The sequence below is a fragment of the Telopea speciosissima genome, chromosome 1 (assembly GCF_018873765.1).
Source record: "Telopea speciosissima isolate NSW1024214 ecotype Mountain lineage chromosome 1, Tspe_v1, whole genome shotgun sequence".
Classification (NCBI taxonomy): Eukaryota; Viridiplantae; Streptophyta; class Magnoliopsida; order Proteales; family Proteaceae; genus Telopea; species Telopea speciosissima.
In genome coordinates this window covers 86,323,714-86,345,910 of record NC_057916.1, presented here as the reverse complement: position 1 = coordinate 86,345,910, position 22,197 = coordinate 86,323,714, and the positions used below count along the sequence as shown (strand labels likewise).

The following is a 22,197-nucleotide window of genomic DNA, read 5'->3' as shown; positions in this document are numbered from 1 at the left end:
GCCAAGAAGTGCGAGCAATGTCAGTTGTTCGCCCCAGTACCCCATCTACCCGCCACCAAGCTGACATCAATCCTCAACCCCATACCTTTTGCCATGTGGGGACTGGACATCTTAGGCAACTTCACCGCAGCACCGGGAAACAGAAAGTACCTGGTCGTCGCGATTGACTACTTCACCAAGTGGGTCGAAGCTAAACCCTTGGCCAAGATAACAGAGACAGATGGAGAAGTTCGTCCGCGACGACATCATCTACAGGTTTGGGGTACCACAGATCCTCGTCTCAGACAACGGCAAACAATTCAACAACCCCAAATTCCAAGCATTCTGTCACAGCTACAACATCGAATATCGGCCTGTATCGGTAGCATACCCACAGGCCAATGGTCAAGTGGAAGTCACCAACAAAACACTATTGGAAAGAGTCAAGAAAAGGCTAGAGGGAGCCAAAGGAAAATGGGTCGAAGAGCTACCAAGCGTCCTGTGGGCATACCGAACTACAGTACGGACACCCACAGGAGAGAGCCCATTCCGCCTAGCATATGGCACTGAAGCATTGGCGCTAGTAGAGGTCTGCGCCATGTCCCATAGGGTTCTGTACTTCAACGAACGTACCTATATCGACGGACTACGGGCGAACCTAGACTTTATAGATGAGGTCCGTGAGAGAGCACTACTAAGGAACGTCGCCTACCAGCAACGTACTGCCAGGTACTATAATGCCAGGGTCAAGGAAAGGCTATTCCACCAGGGAGATCTAGTCCTACGGAGGGCAAGTGCATCACAGCCACAGAAGGAAGGGAAGTTGTCAATCAACTGGGAAGGACCCTACATAGTCTCCAAGCAGATACGTCCAGGGACCTACCGCTTGAAGACTCCAGGGGGCAAGAAGGTAGACCGTACCTGGAACTCAGAACACCTGAAGAAGTATTACCAGTAGAAGCAAGCAGCTCCATCAATAGGAGCAGTCAAGTAGTAGCAGTAGTGGTAGTGGTAGCAGCAGTAGCAGTAGACGACATCACTGTTTCAAGGGCAATTTGAAAATTTTCATTCAAAATAAAGAGGTGTTTCAGGAATACTTGTCTTCTTCTAGCACTCAATCGAATCACTGCCACTACACCAAGGCGTTACGCCACCACAGAGGCTTTATGCCTAAGGCAACGTGCCACTACTGAGGCTTTATGCCTAAGGCAACATGCCACCACTGAGGCTCTATGCCTAAGGCGTCATGCCACCACTGAGGCTTCATGCCTATGGCGTCATGCCACCACTGAGGCTTCATGCCTAAGGCGTCATGCCACCATCGAGGCTTTATGCCTAAGGCAACATGCCACCACCGAGGCTTTATGCCTAAGGCAACATGCCACCACTGAGGCTTCATGCCTAAGGCGTCATGCCACTACTGAGGCTCCATGCCTAAGGCGCCATGCCACCACTGAGGCTTCGTGCCTAAGGCAACATACCACCACTGAGGCTTCATGCCTAAGGCGTCATGCCACCCCTGAGGCTCTATGCCTAAGGTGTCATGCCACCACTAAGGCTTCATGCCTAAGGCAACATGCCACCACTGAGGCTTCATGCCTAAGGCAACATGTCACCACTGAGGCTTCATGTATAAGGCGTCATGCCACCCCTGAGGCTCCATGCCTAAGGTGTCATGCCACCACTGAGGCTTCATGCCTAAGGCGTCATGCCACCATCGAGATTTTTATGCCTAAGGCGTTATGCCACCATCGAGGCTTTATGTCTAAGGCGTTATGCCACCACTGAGGCTCTATGCCTAAGGAGTCATGCCACCACCGAGGCTTTATGCCTAAGGCGTCATGCCACCATTGAGGCTCTACGCCTAAGGCATTAAGCCACCAAGGTCCAATGACCACCAAGGCGCAACGCCACTACCAAAATCCATGACTATCAAGGGTCATAGGGCATCAACGCGCAAACAACCACCAAGAGACAATACAATCAAAGAAAAGCAACAGCGATCACATAGAGAAGTCACAATAGTTACAACTCAAGTTCAAAAAGAAAAAAGGTCAAGACGTCTACGAGATCGGTACGGCCGTAGGGTCAAGGGACCACAGAGGGGTGGGTCACCTCTGACCTAGCAGGAGACATCATGTCCACTTCAAGAAGACGCGTAGCAGCGCCCCCCTCAGGCAGGGCAGCCTCCACCTCTGACACTGGAACGCTCTCCACCACCGCTACACTAGGAAGCACCACAGCAAACTCAAAGAACCCCAAGACAGAGAAGTCATAATCGGGGGTCACCTCCAGGACACAAGCAGCTAAGTCCCGGACCCCTCCCTCATAGGCAGGCTGAAGCTGCGCCTGATACAGCACCGAGAACGCCGAGGAGGCCTGGAACTCAGCCACAGCTCGCTCCCCTGCAGATGCCAGCTCCGTCTCATGTCTCCCCCTCAACAAATGAAGCACCTCCTCCAAGGCAAGAACCCTAGCTGAGCTCTCGGCCGCACCAGCAGAGGTTACACGAAGCTCCTCAGACACCTCAAGGAGCTTCCCGAACGCCACCGCGAGCTCCCCCAATGCCCTCTGCGCGTTGGCCTCAGCCCTCTCACGGGCATCGATCTGTCCCTGGAGCTCCCTCTCCACGTCACGCAGGGTGCGCTGTATCTGCACCTCACGAGAAGCGTGACTCTCCAATCGAAGCACCGCCTCAGCAACACGGTGATGGACCTACAATCAACATGGCAAGCGATAAAACACTCTAAGAATAAATGGAGCAACGAACATGACGAGACAAAAAAGGGATAACTCACCGAAGCCATATCATGGTAGAGAGTTTGGGCCAGACAAGCATCGCTAAGCCTCTGCAAGGCCACCCTCGCGGTAGGGAACCTACCCTTGTCCACCCACTCCCGCGACACGTCGGCTCCAGCCAAGGTCGAGCCCTCTGGCACGCCCAAGGTGATCACCAGGGACACATCCAGCACGGGAAGATCAATGGCAGTACCACCAGAGGAACTCACCCCTTTCCCCTTGGAGAGGGGCAATGCAGAAGACCCGGAAGGGGCGACAGAGGGAGGCAGAGGCACAGAGCCCGAAACACCATCATCACCAGGAAAAGTACGGGGAAGGAGGACACGCACACCAGAGCTCATCACGTGGGCATGTCCTGGACCACCCTTTCGCTTCGCTCCAACAGCCACAGGGGCAAAGGCACCACCAACATCGGTCACGCCAACAGATGGACCACTCTGAGAAGCGGCCTTCCTCCGCAGATTGCCACGGAGCAAACTGAAGTCCGGACGCATATCCACTGCATAGACCGCCCAACCAGTCAGATGACATATATATTCAAATACAAACATGCCAATCAAGTACAAAAGACAGTGCTCTTACCAGGACTCAGCTTCCAGAGGGACAGGAAGGCCTCCGAGTCCAACTCCTGGACGTGGAACGGATCGCGACCCAGGCACAGCTTGAGGGAGTCACCCTCAAAATCACTCAACTCAAGCCCCTGATTGACCCTCTTGAGGTCAATGACTTCCCTAACAGTCCGTAGTGGGCATCGGGGGACCGTGGTAAAAAAGAAGTGATCCCTCCAATACTTCACATTGCTAGTGATCCCCGTAAGAAGCTCCACACAGGCATAGGGCCCCTTGAGCATGCGGCGAGCAAAGTGATAACATCCATGATTCCCTTTCTTCAACAGATAAAAGTGGGAGAATAGGGGAACAGTGGCGGCATGCCCCAGGCGGGCAAAAAAGACATAGAAACCCAAGATCACCCTCCAAGAATTGGGCAACACCTGCCCAGGGGTGAGGTGCCAAAGCTCTAACACCAACTCAACAAAGCAAGGGATAGGAAGGCGAAGGCCCTGGAGAAAAAAGGAACGGTAGAGACAGATCTCATCTGCACGGTGAGAGAAGGCATACTCGCCAGGTCCGGGAATACGCAACATGACCTCAGCGGGAATATGGAACTCCTCACGGAGGGAGACCAAGTCAGAAGGTGACAAGATGCTAGCAACATGGCCCAACCTATCAGCAGGGCCGGCGACTGAGGACGCCGCCCTAGAGGGCCTACGATCCCTACTGGGACCAGAGACACTAGAAGGTCCCACACCTCCATCAATAGCACTGGGAGAGGGTATAGAGGATGGAGTACCCACAGAAGAAGGCGATCCTGGGGAACGCTCCTCTGAAGATCCAACCCCGACTGAAGTAAGGCCAAGGTCACCCAAAAACGACATGAACGACAAGAGAGGAATGGACTACTTACTCGAGAAAGTGATCTCCCAGAAGCTAGCAAGAAAAATGAAATGAAGACCACCTGCAAAGTATAAACAGCAGATCCATCACAGACAAGAAGAAGGAGAGTGGAGAAGCACGAGGGTCCATCACACCCACGCCGCGGCCACCATAGGCGCGGCCTCACACCCACAGGCACAGCCATCCCAGGTGAGGCCTCACACCCGCAGGCGGCGGCCACCCAGGTGCGGCCTCACCCAAGCGCGGTGACCCAGCGGCCTCACGCCCGCAGGCGCGGCCACACCCATAAGCACGGCCTCACCTAGGTGCAGCCCTGCATAAAAAAAAAAAAAAAAAAAAGAAAAAGAAAGAGAAGGGGTCGAACTTACCTCAGGGGGAAGGCGATCACATGGGGAGGCAGGCACACGACGACGCGGCCACACCGAGACCACCAAAGGCAAGGCACTCAAGCCAAGCACCACTCAAGCCCTCCAAGTAAACAAGGCACCAAGTGAGCACAAAGCAAACACAAGGATCCAAAATCAAGCAAAATGGATTCTAGTCTAGGTGACCCAAAGACGAGCATATGGTGGGCACCAAAAAGAAGAGCAAAATGGGAGACAAAAAGTAAGAAAAAGAAATGAGAAGTGAAAGAAGAGAAAGTAAAAAAAGAGAAAGTAAAGAAGATGGACATATATCTACAAAAAACAAAGCAAAAAAGAAGAAGGAAAAGTGTAGAAGGAAAGGTTTGAACCTCCAACCTCTCCTACCTCACTAACAGATTTACAGGCAAGCCCCACAAAGAAAGTTCATTCGCAGTGGACCCCTCACTATATAAAGGCATCTACTCTCTTGGACATCCTATCTCAAGAGAGTGGGGGGCAAATGATACATCCAAGATTCACCAAACCAGTTAGCGACTGCCATGTGTCACAAAGCGACCCGCTTCAGAACCAAGGAGAACCAATCGGGGTCCCACCCGGACGCGGCATGCACCCAGGCGTGGCCTCACCTAGGCACCGGCCTCACCCAGGCATTGGCCTCACCCAGGCGTTGGCCTCACCCAGGCGCCAACCTCACCCAGGCGTGGCCTCACCCAGGCGCGGCCTCACCCAGGCATGGCCTCACACTCAGGCGCGGCCTCTCACCTAGGTGCGGCCTCACCTAGGTGCGGCCTCACCCAGGCGCGGCCTGCACCCAGGCGTCGGCCTCACCACCCAGGCGCGGCCTCACCCCAAGCGCAGCCTCTCACCTAGGCGCGGCCTCACCCAGGCATGGCCTCACACCCAGGCGCGGCATCGTGGACGCAGACGTGATGTACACGGACAACGGTGCCACTCGTCTATGACCCAATCGTGTCACTACAGACTCATGTCACCACCAGGACTCTAGGCCATCGCTTAAAAGTCACATCACCCAAACGGATTCAAGCACCAATGACGTTATCACCACACGCAGGTATCTATTTGCCAAGGATCTTGATACCATCAGGACACTCCCTCCCGCGGGGAGATGGCCAATCAGGATAGAGCCCCGTTACCCAGTGCCTCTATCCACGCAACGGTACAATCGTCATCAAACTGGGACTCTCCACACCGTCATACACTACTATAAAAGGCAAGGTACATAACCCCATTGGGGGACATCAAAACTCATATTGAATAATCATTATTCATCTATTTGCTCAGGAGATCTAACTTTGGCATCGGAGAGCCCCAGGCCAGAACCACATCGGTTCTCTCTGTTGACCCCTTGGTCCACTTGCAGGTGACGGCACTCGCAGGACCGCTCCACGATTTCTTGACGCAACACCTCCTAAATACAAAACCATGGTATCGCATCTTATTGGTGCTCTCCCCTACATATACCCCGCTTGCTTAGAGAACCCTCTCCAAATAATCAGATGTAGCCCTACTAATTGCCACCATCATGGATTGGAATCATCGTCATCATGCCACGCTCATCCATCCATCCATCGAGATGTTGGAAATAATGGATTAATAAGGAATCAATGTACACAGCCTTATCCATGCTTTGGCAGAGAGACTGTTTCCAAACTAGAACCTGTGAGTGACCACTTGGTCACAATGGAGCAACCTTACCATTGCACCAAGGGCCACCTCTAAGTCCATCTCTTTTATACCCAATAAATCAGGTCCATCATCTCATGGTTTTCCTCCCAGACCAGACCGCAGCCCATCTCCTGTGATGGGTTAGACCATTGGCTCCAATTATAGTTTGCAGACCTGTAAAAGAGTAGTTACCCTCCCCCAACAAAAAAAAATATTGCCAACTGGAAAAGTCTAATTATTATATTCAAATAAGAAGTATAGGCAGATGTGATGCCAACTATGCACATATATCAAAAGGACAAAATTGCCCTTTATTCTTATTTACCTTAAGTTTGATTCTTTGACACTAAAAAAATACAGATAATGACAATCAACAGGAAAAACAAATAAAGAACACATAAATAAGGCTATCTTTAATAATAATAGCAAAAACCAATTAATTATTCCAGAAAGATGTTCCAATTGTAGACTTTCACATCAAGATCTGAAGCTACCTCGAGCAATTGCCTCAGTTCTTTGGCTCTGCTTATGTCCTTTGCAAGTAACAAAGCAAATCCCCCACCACCAGCACCCACAAGCTTGTAGCCACAGCAAAAGCGGTCAGCCAGTGCAAAGAGTCTATCCACAGATTCATTGCTGCAAAAAGGGTCCAACTCTTGATGCAGCCTCCATGCCTCCAGCATTATATCCCCGAGCTCATCCAAGTCACCGTTCATCAAAGCTTCTCGGCCAATCTTTGCCAGTTCAGTGAGCCGTTTTATACTCGATATGAGTAGGTTATCACGTCGGAGATATCGAGTTACCACCTTCTGCAGGACTTGCCTTGCAAGCCGGACCTGCATTGTGGTTGCAAATATATGATTTAGGCAAAACCAAAAATATTATGAGATAAATTTTGGTTAGGTGGAACTGGAATTTCTTTTGATTGACAGGTGAGAAGAAACCACATAAATAAGATAAGTATAGCTGAGATGAGGCTGTTGTGGTGATGGGTGGCAAAACAAGAAAGAAAAATAAATAGAAAATGAACCTTAGAAGGGATATAGGAGGTATGTGCAACAGAGACCGTTGATGCACCAGCAAGGAGTTATGGCAGAGTGGATGGGTTTGAATCCAAGCTGACCACAGACCTTTCCAACAATTAGAATTTCACCCCTTTCTCCAATGTTCCCTTTCTAAATTTATCTCCCTTCTCCAATATTTCCATTCTAAATTTACCTCCCTCACTTCCACACTTATTACAATATATGCCTAATTCTACTACCTCTGTTACTAAAAGAAGAAGAAGAAGAATGAAGTGATCGGCAGCTGCACACGTGGATGCTATTTGAGCAGCATTATTAAGTGAAACATATGTCAACTGAAGTCTAGGTATTTCAGTGAGACTATCAGAATTTGGAAACAGGAAGTGAACTGGTAAACACCAGGAACAAGAAGATGAAGACTTACTTGGCCAGTAAAAACCACGAGTAATCGTTGCTCTAATTCCAACACCAACTGGGGTGAAGCCACTAGGGGTAACACTTGAAGGCGTAATGGTACTCCTGGAAAACTTGAAGTAAATTTAATCCCTGGATACAAACCTCCTATTTGGTCCTGCCACCCACCACCTGTACCCATGATCTGCTCCACAACCAAAACAAGACGAGCAACATTTTCATTACTGCTATCTCCATTCATTATTTCCAGAAGTCCTTTCACAACAGCTGCTGCTAAGATGCTGGAAGTTCCCAGGCCACTACCACGTGGAGTCTTAGACCATGTCCTGATCTCTAAGCCCATTGACAAAAGGCTATTGTCATGAATAGCACCAGTCACGAGTAGTGCGGCTTTAACAAGTCGAAATGGATCATCATTATGAAAAGGAGTACTAATTGAGGTAGGAGCTTCAATATATAACTGGTTCTCAGTGTCATCACAAATCAGTACTCCACTGGTCATTGTTGTCTCTACTGTTGTTCCAACTGGAAGAGAACCTTCCAAGCTTATCGCCATATTCAAAACACAACCAGAACGCTCCAAGCTCCATGGAGGTGTGTCACTCCAACCACCGACAAAGTCCACACGAACCGGCAACACCACCTTTGCTCTTCTCGGGCAGAATGATCGGTCAACAAATTCATCAAGGCTTCTCTTTCCATTTTCCAAAAGAGATTGACCATCAGAAGACTCCAAGAGATTTTCTGAGGAAAAGACAAGTGTGTGTGAATCAGGAATCTGCTAAAAATTCAGGACAAAAAAATTGGCAATGAAATTAAACAACATATTAATTGCCCCAAGGACAGCAAAGTTTAAAGCATGGATAGAACAGAAAGATGCAAATAAGTGATGATTTATCCCAACCAGCCAACGTCGAAAAAATGTCTTCCAATACAATGGTTCTTAGATTTATTCTTGGATTTCATTTGTTCTACTTTTTGCTTCTAGTTTCTTGGTAAAACAACCATGAGTTTTGATTCAATTTTCTTTCCAATCCATTGCCTCATTTGGAAATGGTTCTGTACTACCTCGTTTTTACTTCCTTCAACTGCCCACATACAGGAATATTTATAATAAACTAATAATAATGATGATTATGATGATGGTGATGATGATATCTCGTGAATCGCCTACTTATATATGAATTTTATCACAACCTTATCGACAGCAAATATTGCAATATATGTTGTAAGTTAGATTTATAAGAAAACAGAACACAATCCAGAAGAGACACCATAAGCCATTGCATTGTGGAATCCAACCCTATTCAAGGATCATATACAAGTGACATAAAGGAAGGAAGTTGGTCAGATTTTATTCCATTGTTTTGGATGGTCAAGAAAACCAGTGAACTGATCAGGTCAGGTTGCTTGAGTAGTCCAATTATGTTATATTGAGGCACAACCACAAGATTATCTTAGAGAAGCTCAGAGACTAGTGGATGCCGTGATTCACATGAACTGAAGTGCAATCTCTGTTAACCTTGTCAGTCACACAAGGTGCAAAAATGAATTGCCTGTTTGACCTGACATGTACTGAGGCAAGTCTGCCTCTTGACATGCATTTACAACTAATTCGGTCTGTGTGTCCAGAGACTAACAGGTAATGTGTCTCAGTTCATTGATGCACTCACTGCAAGAGCAAGGTTTGCCTGTCCAAGTCCAGCTTACCCATCAAAGGAACAACTTTCTTGCCTTGTGGCCATACAGAAATGACATGAGGTCCAGAAAACCCAATGAACCATGTCCCTTCTTCATAATCCATGAAGTTGTGATGAGCCTGTTCTATTGGTGGGCAACCAGCCACTCCTTAAATGCCTCATGACCAACAATGTCACAGGATATCAGTCAAACAAGGCAATGCAAATACCATGGCATCAAGGCAGACAGGAGATTTCGTTTTCCCCAGATTCACTCCTTTTTCACTTTCCTTAAAGACATAAAAATTCATAGCTATTACCTCCAAACCCATACTTCACCGCTAAAGCAGTTTCGTTGGCAACTGCAGCCCAAACATTCGGCTCCAATGCGCAAGCTCTTGTTTCTTCTCCATATGCCCGAAGAAGATCAACCTGCACCTGGTATGCCCTGCTTTTGGGAAGAATCCTTGTGTTCTGAGCCTGGGAATTTGAACAGAGGGCCCCAAATTCTTTACAAATTTTGACCCCTGATACTTCATTCTGCATAATTTCTTCACACAACTGAAACAAGTTGCGCCCAAGCAAACCATAATTAATGCAAGCTTTGGCAATTCCAGCTGCAAGATCTGCTTGATGATTACTGGAGCACAAGCAAAGCTGTGGAAAATCTATTGATCTATGCAACTCCTCCAAACTGATACGGTGTGAACTCCTCCACAGCTGCAGCATAGATTTGTTTTCCTGATTGCTCAAGCCCATTAACCACGTCGCCAAACTAAGCATCTCAAAATAGGGCAGGATGGGGAATATCTTTGCATTCCACAAGCACTTATCCTGCATACTTGGTGATTTCCAAACATCACTCTCTTGAATGCCCAAGTCTTGTAAAACATTCTTCCAAGGCATTCCACAAAAGGTCCCATTGGAAACTGAAAGCTTTGGATTATCATGAAGGCCACAATAGACAATAACCTTTTCTGCACGTCCTACTAAGGGAACCTCCCAAAGACAATGGCGATCTGGCAACATGAACCGAAATAAATCACCCATAGACAAATCCTTAATGCCTCGAGGGATATTAATTCCAACAATTATACAGTGGGAGCCTATCTGTATTCCACCAGAAAGTGATGAATCATAAACCAGAGATCCCTCCCCAACTGAGACCCCAGGTGAAATTTTACTTGAAAGTATAATAGCAGATGCTGCAATATCAGATTCAGTAGTCGCTGGAATAGAACACAAGTGCCTCCGACCTACAAGCCCTGAACCAGATCCTAGGTGATCCAGAACTTCACTGGAGGTTCCAAAATGTAGGAATGAAAGGTCATCTGTGATCATAAAGAAAATAGAATTTGAGTAGAACTTTTAAGGTGTATAGACAACAAGAAAGAACTTAAACAGGTAAATGTAAATATAATCCATTCAATATGAACTCAAAAATTCCAACAAATATAAATATTTTATTTCAACAAATAGTTCTAAAACCCCCTACAAATTGGGAGATGGCTTAGTTGCTATGTTATCAGGATGCAGGTGCAGCAGTCGGAATTTGACAAGAACACTAGCATTGGACCCAGCAAATTCTGAAAGTAGGATTTGGGGACTGAAGGATACACAAATTTTTTAAAATTCCTTGAATATATTATTAACTTTTTTGTATATAAGAATATTACGAGTTAAAGAAAATATTCCACAAATAACAAAGGGTGGAGCCAGTGCACAACTCTCCAGCCACTGCAGGGTCTAGGGAGGGTCATAATGTACGCAGCCTTAGCCCTGCTTTCACAGAGAGGCTGTTTCCAGACTCGAACCTGTGACCTTTTGGTCACAATGGAGCAACCTTAAAGGCCCAACCACTAAAGAAAATACTCCACAAATAGGGGGTTTAAAATAGCACCCATAGCTCCATCTGTTCACCCTAGATCTATACACCCTCAAAGTTCAAAGTTAATAAATGTAAGAGAAAGAGGAGAATGGGCCCCACCAAACAGTCATTCATCTATGATTTGTAGCCAATAAACTCAAAAGAAATTTGCTACACCAAGGATCAGCCTTAACCCCTTACCTATTTGCGCTTATCATGGATGAATTAACCAAGAACATCCAAGACGAAGTACCGTGGTGTATGCTATTCGCCAATGATATCGTTTTAGTGGATGAGACAAAAGCAGGGCTTAACGCTAAGCTAGAGATGTAGAGATCATCCTTGGAAACAAGAGGCTTTAAGATTAGTAAATCAAAGACGGAGTATATGATGTGTAACTTTAGCTACACTATGATGGATGTTGACACGGTGAAACTTGAGGAGAGAGAGATACCGCCATGTGACTATTTTAGATATCTGGGGTCTATCATACACAAAGAAGGTGATATAGATGATGATGTTTCACAAAGAATTAAAGTGGGCTGGATGAAGTGGAGAGGAGCGACCGGAGTACTGTGTGACCATCACATTCCTTTAAAGCTTAAAGGAAAATTTTACAGGACTGTAGTCCGACCTGCTATGATGTATGGGGCAGAATGTTGGCAGTTAAGAAGTGCAATATAGCAAAGCTATGTGTCACAGAGATGAGGATGTTAAGATGGATGTGTGGCAAAACTAGGAAGGATAAAGTGAGGAACGAACATATTAGAGCTGAAGTGGGAGTTGCTCCGATCAGCGACAAGCTCCGAGAATGTCGTATGAGGTGGTTTGGCCATGTACAACGGAGGCTTGAGGATGCCCCAGTAAAGAGGAGTGATCTTATTCCGATTGAGGGAGCTAAAAGAGCAAAGGGTAGGCCTAAAATAACCATCGGTGAGGTTGTGAAGGACATGCAAAGTCTGGGCCTTGTGCCAAGTATGACCTCAAATAGAGCCTATTGGAGGGCAAGGATCCACGTTGTTGACACCAGGTAGCTGAGGTTTTCCTGATTTCCTGGGCTTGACTATTTCCTTTTACTCTCATTTCTCATTTTCCATCTATTACTTTTCATACCTCATTTTTCTATTTTTATTATTCATTCCTCTTACTTTTCTTTGTGAGGACCTTGGTTCTCCCTACTTTGTTTTTTATAGGATCCATGTAGCCGACCCCATTTAGTTGGGATAACGCTGAGTTGTTATTGTAGTTTCGAATTTATATTAGTTCCTAATTTGGTTATCTTTGCATGTTTAGAAGGCTGAGTTATAAAGCCTGAAGTAGTTTCTATTTTCATTAAGTTTCTAATTCCATTAGTTGCTAAGTTTGTCCAGTTGCTATTTTTAAGTTTCTAATTTTGTAAGCTAGCCTACTTCATTAAATAGGCAGCCCCTTATTGTAATAGTTAAGAGAGAATTAATGCATGAAATTTTGAGGCATTCTTGCACTCGAGTATGGGAGTAAAACCCCTGTTCAACAGCTAGGATAGCTGTGGGTGAGAGACCCAGGCTGAGAGGGCCATTCCCCTCCCCCCCCCCCCTCTCTTCTCTTCTCTTCTCTTCTCTTCTCTATCTTCTTTTCTATTGCAATCGATTCTTTGTGCTGCTGTTTCTCTGTTGATCAATACAAGTGCTGTCAAGAATCCTTCGAAGGCTGCAATCAATCCCCAAACACTTCAAGTCTGTTGCTGCTGCTGCTGCTGTACCCATCGATTGAAGACCTCTGCTGCAACATCAGAGTGGGATATCTCCACATTCCTTCATCAAAACCTTCAGAGTTTTGGAGCATCACCTCACTCCATCACCCCCTCCATTCGATCCCCACTTTTACCCCCATTCCATTGGTTAGAATCCTCCATATTCACAAACCATCTATTTTCATTCCCCCTTCATAACTTCACTTCTGTCCACCAAAATTACACCAAACTTGCTGAAGGTCACCTACTCCACAAGGCCTCCACTCAATCCTCATTGGAGCCCAAACAAAGTGCTGGTTTGTGAGATAACCCTTAACCTTCTATTTTGGTGTTGCTGCCATATCTTCCAATTCAATCATCAGAATCAAGTGAGACTTTCAGCAGTGCTTCTACTCCATACAAGCACCAATCAACCTGAGTTTGATCCCTTTCCAATGGCTGGTTTGGTTCTTATTTACTAAGTTACTAATTCTGATTTTGTTTCTAATTTGATATTCTGCTGCAACCTATCATCGATCCTACTGTAGGGTGGTTCTTAGCTGAACTAACTTCTGCATTACCATGTAGCTGTTGTTGTTAAAATACTGAATTATGACTTGAGGTTCAAAATCAAGCACGAAGTCAATAGTTTCTGCAACTGAACCATCAAAAATATTGTGTCTCAAATCTTATGCTTTCTATTATTTGTTCTATCATATACGACACAAACAGAGCATCATCTCAAATCAAGAAAATTGACAGCAATAAAGCAAGTTCAAGATTAATTAAATACAGAATATGACACAATCACAATCATTCTGGTAGTCTTGTGGTAGAAGTGTAGAACTATAACAATAGTATCATTCTGATACTTTAGATGAGTATAACATACAGGCACAATAGCTGAACATTTTTTGATTTCCCAATCCACTAAGCAGTTCTTTTCCCAAAGGACGATGCTTCAACCACTCATGTTTTGCAGGTACCCAAGCTGCCACTAAATCTTCATATAAGCTCATCTGTGTATTTTTCAAAAGAAGTTAATACATAAATGAAAAGTTGTTTACTCTATCCGAAAAAAAGAAACCGTTTGATTCAAACTTCACTAATGAGGCAAATTAGGCATATCAGTGAGTGGAATACAACAATTAATAATATTTTTTAGGAGGGAGGGGGTTTTACTCTACTGCCAAAAAGAATTATCATTCTATGAAGGTCAAAAAAAAATAATTTCAATCCTGTGGCTTGTTGTAGAGCAATAAAAGTTAAATTCATTCATGTTCCTAACCATAAGGAGCATCTCCAAATACTCACAATGTTTACAGACATGGGAGTTGGAACTAAAGTTCAATCACAAGCCACCAGCTTAGACCTGAGAAACTAAATATATCTAAAAGAAGAATTACTAAAGACAATGAACTAGGAAGAGAGTAAAAACCAACAACCATAGAATGATGATCATAAACATATAAAATCCCTCTAACAGTGTCAAACACCAGGATGCTCCAGGACCTGTTTCATCTTTTGCAATTAAGGACTTCTACAGTCTTATCTACTTTTCCTTTGGTTTAATTTTTGAAAAGGCCAATTGGTTTAGTGTAATAGAACATTACCTGGATAGAAAGAACAAAGGGATGCTCCTTGGCATTCTGTTTTCCAATAAAACTAGATTCACTTATAGGTGGAGTCCTAATATCCATACTAAGTGTGTATCCAACAGATTACTGAGCTTCCCCCCGCCCTAATTTAGTGATTAGAAGAATTATAAGCTTTCGGACAGAGCAGATCATGCATGTACTCAGAATTCAACTCATGCAAGTTACAATGACCTCTGAGTACATGCATGATCTGCTCTGTCCAAAGTTACAATGCAGCACTGTAGTAATAAAGTGCATGACAGATAGTGTCCATCAAAGCATCAGGCTGTAGGTACAAAACATTAGTGGACAAAAATGAATGAGCACAGAGTGCACCTAATAATTGATTACTATCCGTGAAGCAGCACATCAACTGAAGACAGTAACTTGCCTCTGTTCTGCTCTTCAGAAGCTCAAGAATCATTGCTTCACTGGAACTTGAAAGCATAAGAAGCTCAAACCATGCTTTCCCTCTAACAGCTATTATTCCTGTATCAAGCAATGTTCTACCATCAGGTAGAAGTGCCTGGTTCTCAACAAGCTCCTTTACAGTGGGTTTCTGTAAAAGATTCTCAACCAAAGAGAGCGAATAAGTTCTCTCCATAATCCCAGTTTTTGCTGCTACAATAACACCATGGTTGGAAGCAATGTCTATGGTGATGGGAACAGTAATAATGCAGGATGCATCTTCTGGAAGAACCATATTAGTAGTATTGAAACATGGAAGTACATCTCCAGTCATGATGAATATGCCACCTACAAGGACAAAAAAGTTCCTCTTAAGTTCTTATCTTAAATGGACAACAGTAAATTGTAATAGGGTAAGTGGCCAAAGGTAATAAATCAATTACTCAATCAATATAGCATTAAAGTAAGACTAAATGCATTTTTCAGAGATCTCCTGGCAAGCATCAATTGCCACACACTCCCTCCTTAAAGGTTGAGGTTCAGGTTGGGTGGATACCCTTTCCTTTTATTCAATGACATTTGAAAAGGGACATACTTGCAGACATTTAGACGCAAATACATACATAGAAACCTAGATGTGAAACCAATTACAATAGAAACAAAATGATATAAACAGAAGCAAAAGGAAACAAAATGGAAAGACAATAAATAAGTGCTCAATTCATGAGCAGTAAAATGAACAAGTCAAAAATCCAGAAAGGAAAACAATTTTTTTCCATTCAGTCGATTAGTACCACAAAGATTGAATGGAGCACCAACAACCTCAGTGAGACGACTATTGACGCAGATAAATCACCTAAATGGGCTTATTTTGTTAGAAATAAGCCTTGGGTTGGATTATATATGTGTTGGGTCTTCGATCCCATGAGTTTACATTGTAATGGGCCACTTTAATGGACCTATAATGTGGGAAGAGGCTAGGCATACGGGATTACTTAGTTAAGTGTCCTTATTTCTTTATTTTAATTGTTATTAAGTGTTTTAGTTAGGCTGGATTAGGGTTCTATAAGTCTAGTCCTGTGTTGAGTTAGTTTCCTTTGTTATTTCAGTTTCCTAGTCAATTTTGGTTACCTTATTAGTTAAGGACTGGGTTAGGCCTTCCCTTTGAGTCTAATTTTGAGTTTTCTATATAAGTTTGTAAGGGGATTCAGCATGGTATACGAATTTTGATTAATGAAAAGCTTTTTTGCTGCTCCTCTTCTCCATTGGTGAAGAACCTTGTGTTTGTTTGATCAAGGAATCCTTGTGTTCGATGAAATTAAAAGCTAGTTGGTGTTTGATCCATCCAAACACCTTGCGGTGGGAAGCCCGGGTGCCCTTCTCTTTCCTTTATTCTTATCCTTCTTCTTCTCCATTAAAGCAAGTGTTCTTCTGAAATTTCTGCAATTCCTAATCTGATTTGGAATTCATATGCAAGGGTTTTTTAACACGAATTTAATTTGAAGAAATCCCACCATTGGATCATCCTCTAATTTTTGAACAACTCCTAAAAGAGGAACTCAATCAGAATTGATCAAACCTGCTGATCTGGTTCTAATTCAGTATTCCTGTTCTGCCCTTATATATTACTTGTTCTGTGCATCTGAATACTGAATCAATTTACTGGCTCTAACAATCTATTTTTGCTGATTTTTATGACCACTGATCAGAATTGATTGCTCATATTGTTTCTGTACTCTGATTTCTATTTTGAGTAGTGAATTTATTGTTTTTAACCCCTCTCCTAGCTCCACTAGGATTAGCTCTTAATTTCTGATCCGACTCTTGGACTGAGTTGAGATTTTCAGCATGTATTCTGTCTCCAAATTGCTGAACTTGATTTTAGTTTCAGCTTGATCTATCGATCTGATTTTGTTCTATTTGATTTCTCCTAAATCTTGATTTTATTCTCTGTATTTTGATCTTGTTCTTGGTACTGTTTTGATCATTCAAATATAGTACTACATTAACAATGTAGTGACAGATATTCCATGGCATCATTCTGTACTTTTATCAATTATATGTAGCAATGTTTTTTATAAAATAAAGAAAATAAGGAAAATATTACAATTAGCACCAGAGAAAGGATTTGTGATAAACTGATAAAGTAGAGAACAAGAAAGGATTTGAGATAAACTGACAAAGAAGAGAACACAACCTCCATTTCTAACAGTATTCTCTCTCTCCCACCCCCCAACCTCCAACTTTATGCTGCTGAGATGTCAAGCCAATGCAAATGGCATTGGACACCAAGAATTTCCTTCCTTTTAACTGCAGTCTTAGTGTTTAACAGTAAGGAAATGACATCGAAGATCCTGAGGTTGACAGTTAATAGAAAATTCCTGGGATAACACTAGTTTCCTGATCCACAGTACATTAATTAACAACAAATGATCTACCACAGTAAGATTTTAGAACCAAACCACAGTTACATGTGATCACTTATGTACACAAGCAGATAGATCTGTGATCAGCTGCCAATCCATGTGAGGTCATTCCATGTATAAAAGACTTACATAATGATAAGGTGCCCCTTTCTTTTCATTTTTTTATATACAGAAGAACTGTAGAACAAAGTTTGATTTAAATGACAGTACAAGAGCCACTGACATGGTAACCTTTGTTCTCAAAAGCTTGTCTTGCACATGAAGAAATTGCAAGTATATGGTCGAAAAGCAGCGGAACTGGCCCGTCATGGTCATCTTCTGCCAAATATGGAAGTGGCAGGAAAACTTTTCCCATTGGATTAGCCCATGGGACCCTTTTAGAGTCACCTCCAGCATGAAGTAAGAGTATATGCTTTTTGTCCATGGAGGAGGCCATTGAAAGGAGAGTTATATCTTGGTTAGACTTTTCCTCTGGCGCTGAAGAGCCTGAACTTCCATTCTTAACGTTTGCAACCTGCAGATGATACTATCCAATCAAATACAGAAATAGAAAGATTCTATGCAGGGACACACATGCGAAACAACCAATTTAAGGCTTAGTGTCTAAAGTTTAGAATATTTTGAATGGTCAATGGAGCAAGAAAAAAATTTCAAGCCCTCTATTGATATGCATATAGAAAGTACAAGAATGTTCTTCGTTCTGGTACATGCAAGAAATATTAGTAAAGAATGACTTTATTAGAGCTGGGTTGGGAGTAGCTCCGATCCAGGATACTTAGAGAGAGTCGTTTGAGGTGGCATGGCCATGTTCAACGGAGGCCTTCAGATGCCCCAGTTCAGAGGAGTGACTTGATTCAGATTGCGGGAAAGAAAAGAGCCAGAGGCAGACCTAATAGGAGAAGTGGTGAGGAAAGACATGCTTAGCTTAAGCATCATACCATGTATGATTTCAAATAGAGCTGATTGGAGAGCAAGGATCCATGTGGCTGACCCTATTTAGTTGGGCTATGGTGGTGGTGGTGGTGTTGTATTGCACCCCAAAAACATGATGTTTGGTGCGGAGTGTTGGGCAATTAAGAAGCAGCATAGATAACCTAAGTGTGGCGAAGATGAGGATATGGAGAATGATGTAATGGCAAGTTGGGAATAGCCCCTATAATAAGCGGCACGTAGATACCAAGACTAGGATGGATAAAGTAAGGAAGGAACAGATTCGAACTCAGTTAAGGGAAGCCCCTATGCATGAGAAGCTTCGAGAGAATTGTTTGAGGTGGCATGGTCATATCCAAAGGAAGCATTGAGATGCACCAGTACGAGGAAGTAGTTTGATTCAGATTGAAGGATCTGAAAGAGATAGGGGTATGCCTATAATGACCCTAGGAGAAGTAGTGAGGAAAGACATGCATAGGTTTGGCCTGGTCTCAAGTATGGTCTCGTATAGAGCTGTTTAGAGGGCATCGAGTAGGTGCGTACTGATGAGTTTTGTTATTGTTGTTCTTCTATTATTATTGCTAACATTTGTATTTGCTAGGATCCATGTAACCGACCCCATTTAGTTGGGATAAGGCTTCGTTGTTGTTGTTGTACTAACATAATAAAAGTATATCAAGTACATCAAAAACACAATGATTCCACCTTTAATACCCAGGGTGGGGTCGGGGAATAGCTTGAGTACTTAGATATAGAACTCTTTGTTATGCTTTGATTTGAAGGAACATAATACACTTTATCTATTATTTTCTATTATTGGCAATGATTAACCTTCTTTTTTTTCTTCCAGTCAGAAACCATAACTTTTCTTTCAAAGATTCTTCAAATGCACCTATTATCACTGGGCTTCAGCTGAGTCCATACATTCCATGGTGACATGAAGGATCTTAACTTACTATTCAACCTTTATTAAAATAAAAGAAATTCCCAATCACAACACTGCAGGGGGAGAAGTGTAAAGGATCAAGACACTCATCAGTGGTATTTAATTTCAAGTAGGATATAATCTGGCAAAATTTTCCAATCACAAACTAAAGAAATTATTGCTCATATATGTGCTACACATTTTCCAAATCCAAGCTTAGGTTTCACACTTCACTAGAAGTAATAACACCTAATTGCCTTTGTTTTTCTCTGTTTTAAGATATTTGAGAATTGGGTAAAGAAAGGATGTTCATTTTGAGACAACCAAACTAGGAAATAAAATTTTTTGTATTGGTAATATAGAATCATTTCATTGAAAAGAAGAAAAGATTACATCTTTGACATAGAAACAAAACAATGATCTGCATCTTTTTTAACAAGATCAGACAATGCAGGTAAGAAATCAGCTGGTAAAATAATCCTCATCATCTTCACATTTCATTTCTTTCTCTTTTAAGGAGTTAAGTGATATTTTTCTGCTTTTAATCTTTCTTGACTTCTCCTACGTAACAGTACATAGTCTATTTGCAAAAAGGAGAAATGATTTCTGTGGGGGGGGGGGGGGGGGAGTGGCCCCTGCGCCCCGACACAGGGAGGGTGAAATGCCCGTCCTGTTGATGCCTCCGCGCGCGCGCACACACAGGAGCCAGGCTCCCCACAAAGAACTCTTCCCCCTTGCAAAAATTACATATGGATCAATGCATGGCCTGTTATAGAAAGCAAAAAAAAAAAAACAAAAAAAATCTCTTTTCATAATATCTTAAATAACTACAGTCATGCATTCTTTTCACATTGAGGAAATATATCAGGTTGTATTTATCTAAAGAGGGGGAGAAATGAAATAAATAAAACAAGTCAGCTTATACGGAATGTTCTAGCATTAGGAGGTTGTATTTATCTAAGGGGGGGGGAATGGAATAAACAAACAAGTCAGCTTATACGGAATGTTCTAGCATTAGGACTTAATTAGATTATGTAAGGAGCCTGTCATTCCCTCTTTTGGCAACTTATCTTAAACAATTAAGCAGTCCAGGCCGTTGGTTTATCCAATAACATATTATCACAACCTCACCCAAACTGTACTGGAATTGTAAGTTTCATTTGAGGTACTAGGATACTACAACAGTTTCAGTTTATTCGGATCCTGTTAGGTACTTGACCAATACACCAAAAGCTCCAGAACTGATGGAACACGTTAAATCAAGCCCTTTAACCTATCCCATACTAGGCTGGCCCAATCTAGCGCCCATACACTAGATCGAGCCTTAGGCACATAACAGATCCAGGTAAAACATTTGCAAGAGAAATTAGAACTCATGGTTCAGAATTAAATATGATGTACAGGCATAATAAAGTTTTTCGAAACTAACAACCCAATGCTTTCTTCAGTCTGAATATTAGCTGCGATATTGTATTATTTGATAAAAACATGCGACAGTTTAAATTGCATATTTGAATGGTAAATGAGTTTAGACATAAGATACATATAAGCCTAACAATGCAAAAGGACTGCCGTCAACCAGAAAGAAACTATATAAGTAGAACATCCAAGACCAGTAAAGTGAAACTTAGAAGCATAATTAACCGTGAAATTTAGACGAATAATTCAGTGCTGGGATCTTGTTCTGAAAAATACAGTGGAAGAGATTCAAGATTCAAAGGTCAGCTTCAAAACATGCTCAGTAAAGTACAAAACAGTAAATCAGTAATGCAAAGCAATCAACAGAGTACCTGTGGGTATGTGCCAAGACCCAGCTTCTGAAAATGAGCAGCAAGGGCAGCAATGGCATTGAGAGTGGCAGCACCAGAACCAATGCGAGCGCCATCTGGGTCAGGGACAGCGAGGGTGATAGTGGAACTAGCAATCCGACCCATACGCTTGGCTCGCCGGAGCTGCCATTCGTAAAGGGCGGCTTGCTCTGGGCTTGCAGCCGTGAGGACGATGGCGTCCCAGGTTGGAACCCTAGATGGATGCCTCACAGAGAGCCTTAAATGGTACCATGATTTCCGCAAGATTCCCGCCAAATCCCCTTTATCCTTCTTCCTCATCCTACCCTTTTCTCCTACGGCATCCATTTTACCCTGCAAATCTCTCTGATACTAGATGGATCTCTTCAATAAACAAAAACCTTCAGATTACCATTCGCCTGTACCTCTACCCCATCACTTTATATCTCTACAAGAAGAGCTCCTCAGAAAAAAGGTATTAACCGTAACAGAGAAGGCCAATTATCCCAATACAGTAACCGCTCTTGCATTTTCTGTTGTAATTAGCAGTTAAATTGGAGAGAGAGACTCCTCTGTCGGTCAGTCCTGAGTCTCCTCACTCCTGAATCTCTGATTGGTGATTTGACAATTGACACACACAAAAAAAATGAAGGAGATATTGGATATTGATAATTGGTGTCGCCAGGGTTCGAACCGGAGACCTTCTGGTGTGTTAGAGTGACGTGAAAACCACCAAAAATTGTTAATTAGAAGAAAACTGGCGTCCCCCGGACTAGAACTGGAGACCTTCAGTGTGTTAGGCTGACGTGATAACCAACTACACCACGACACCAGAGTATTTTACTTGAAAAAAAGTACATATACACAGTTCAAGTGCCACCAATGAAGGAGCTGGAAACAGAATCCTCCAACATAAGTATAACAAAGAAAAAGAGTGTAGAGCCCAATGGGGATGTGAGAGGGAGTGTGCATGAATCTAAAGCATCATGCTAATCTTTTTCCCTTTATTATAATTCATAAAACACCATAATTTTTTGGGTTTTTTCACGTACCTCCCTCAGCTGAGGTATCACATAATTACAAAAATGCCCCTCAATTTTGAAAA

At 43.2% G+C, this 22,197-nt stretch overlaps 1 protein-coding gene across 2 annotated transcripts; it reads right to left on the bottom strand.

Moving 5' to 3' along the window:
* Positions 1-6,491: 6,491 nt before the first annotated feature.
* LOC122667273 (bifunctional fucokinase/fucose pyrophosphorylase) lies at positions 6,492-21,484 on the bottom strand. Of its 2 annotated transcripts, XM_043863528.1 has the most exons (7): positions 21,096-21,484; positions 17,682-17,964; positions 15,008-15,372; positions 13,872-13,998; positions 9,722-10,732; positions 7,733-8,466; positions 6,492-7,119 (listed from the first exon to the last, which is right to left on the bottom strand). In XM_043863528.1, exons 1-7 carry the CDS (start codon positions 21,438-21,440, stop codon positions 6,724-6,726), a joined length of 3,261 nt encoding a protein of 1,086 aa, XP_043719463.1. In that variant the 5' UTR covers positions 21,441-21,484; the 3' UTR covers positions 6,492-6,723. The 2 variants fall into 2 exon arrangements, with proteins under 2 accessions (XP_043719463.1, XP_043719472.1); XM_043863537.1 differs by lacking the exon at positions 21,096-21,484 and having other exon boundaries at positions 17,674-17,802.
* Between the last annotated feature and the right edge of the window lie 713 nt (positions 21,485-22,197).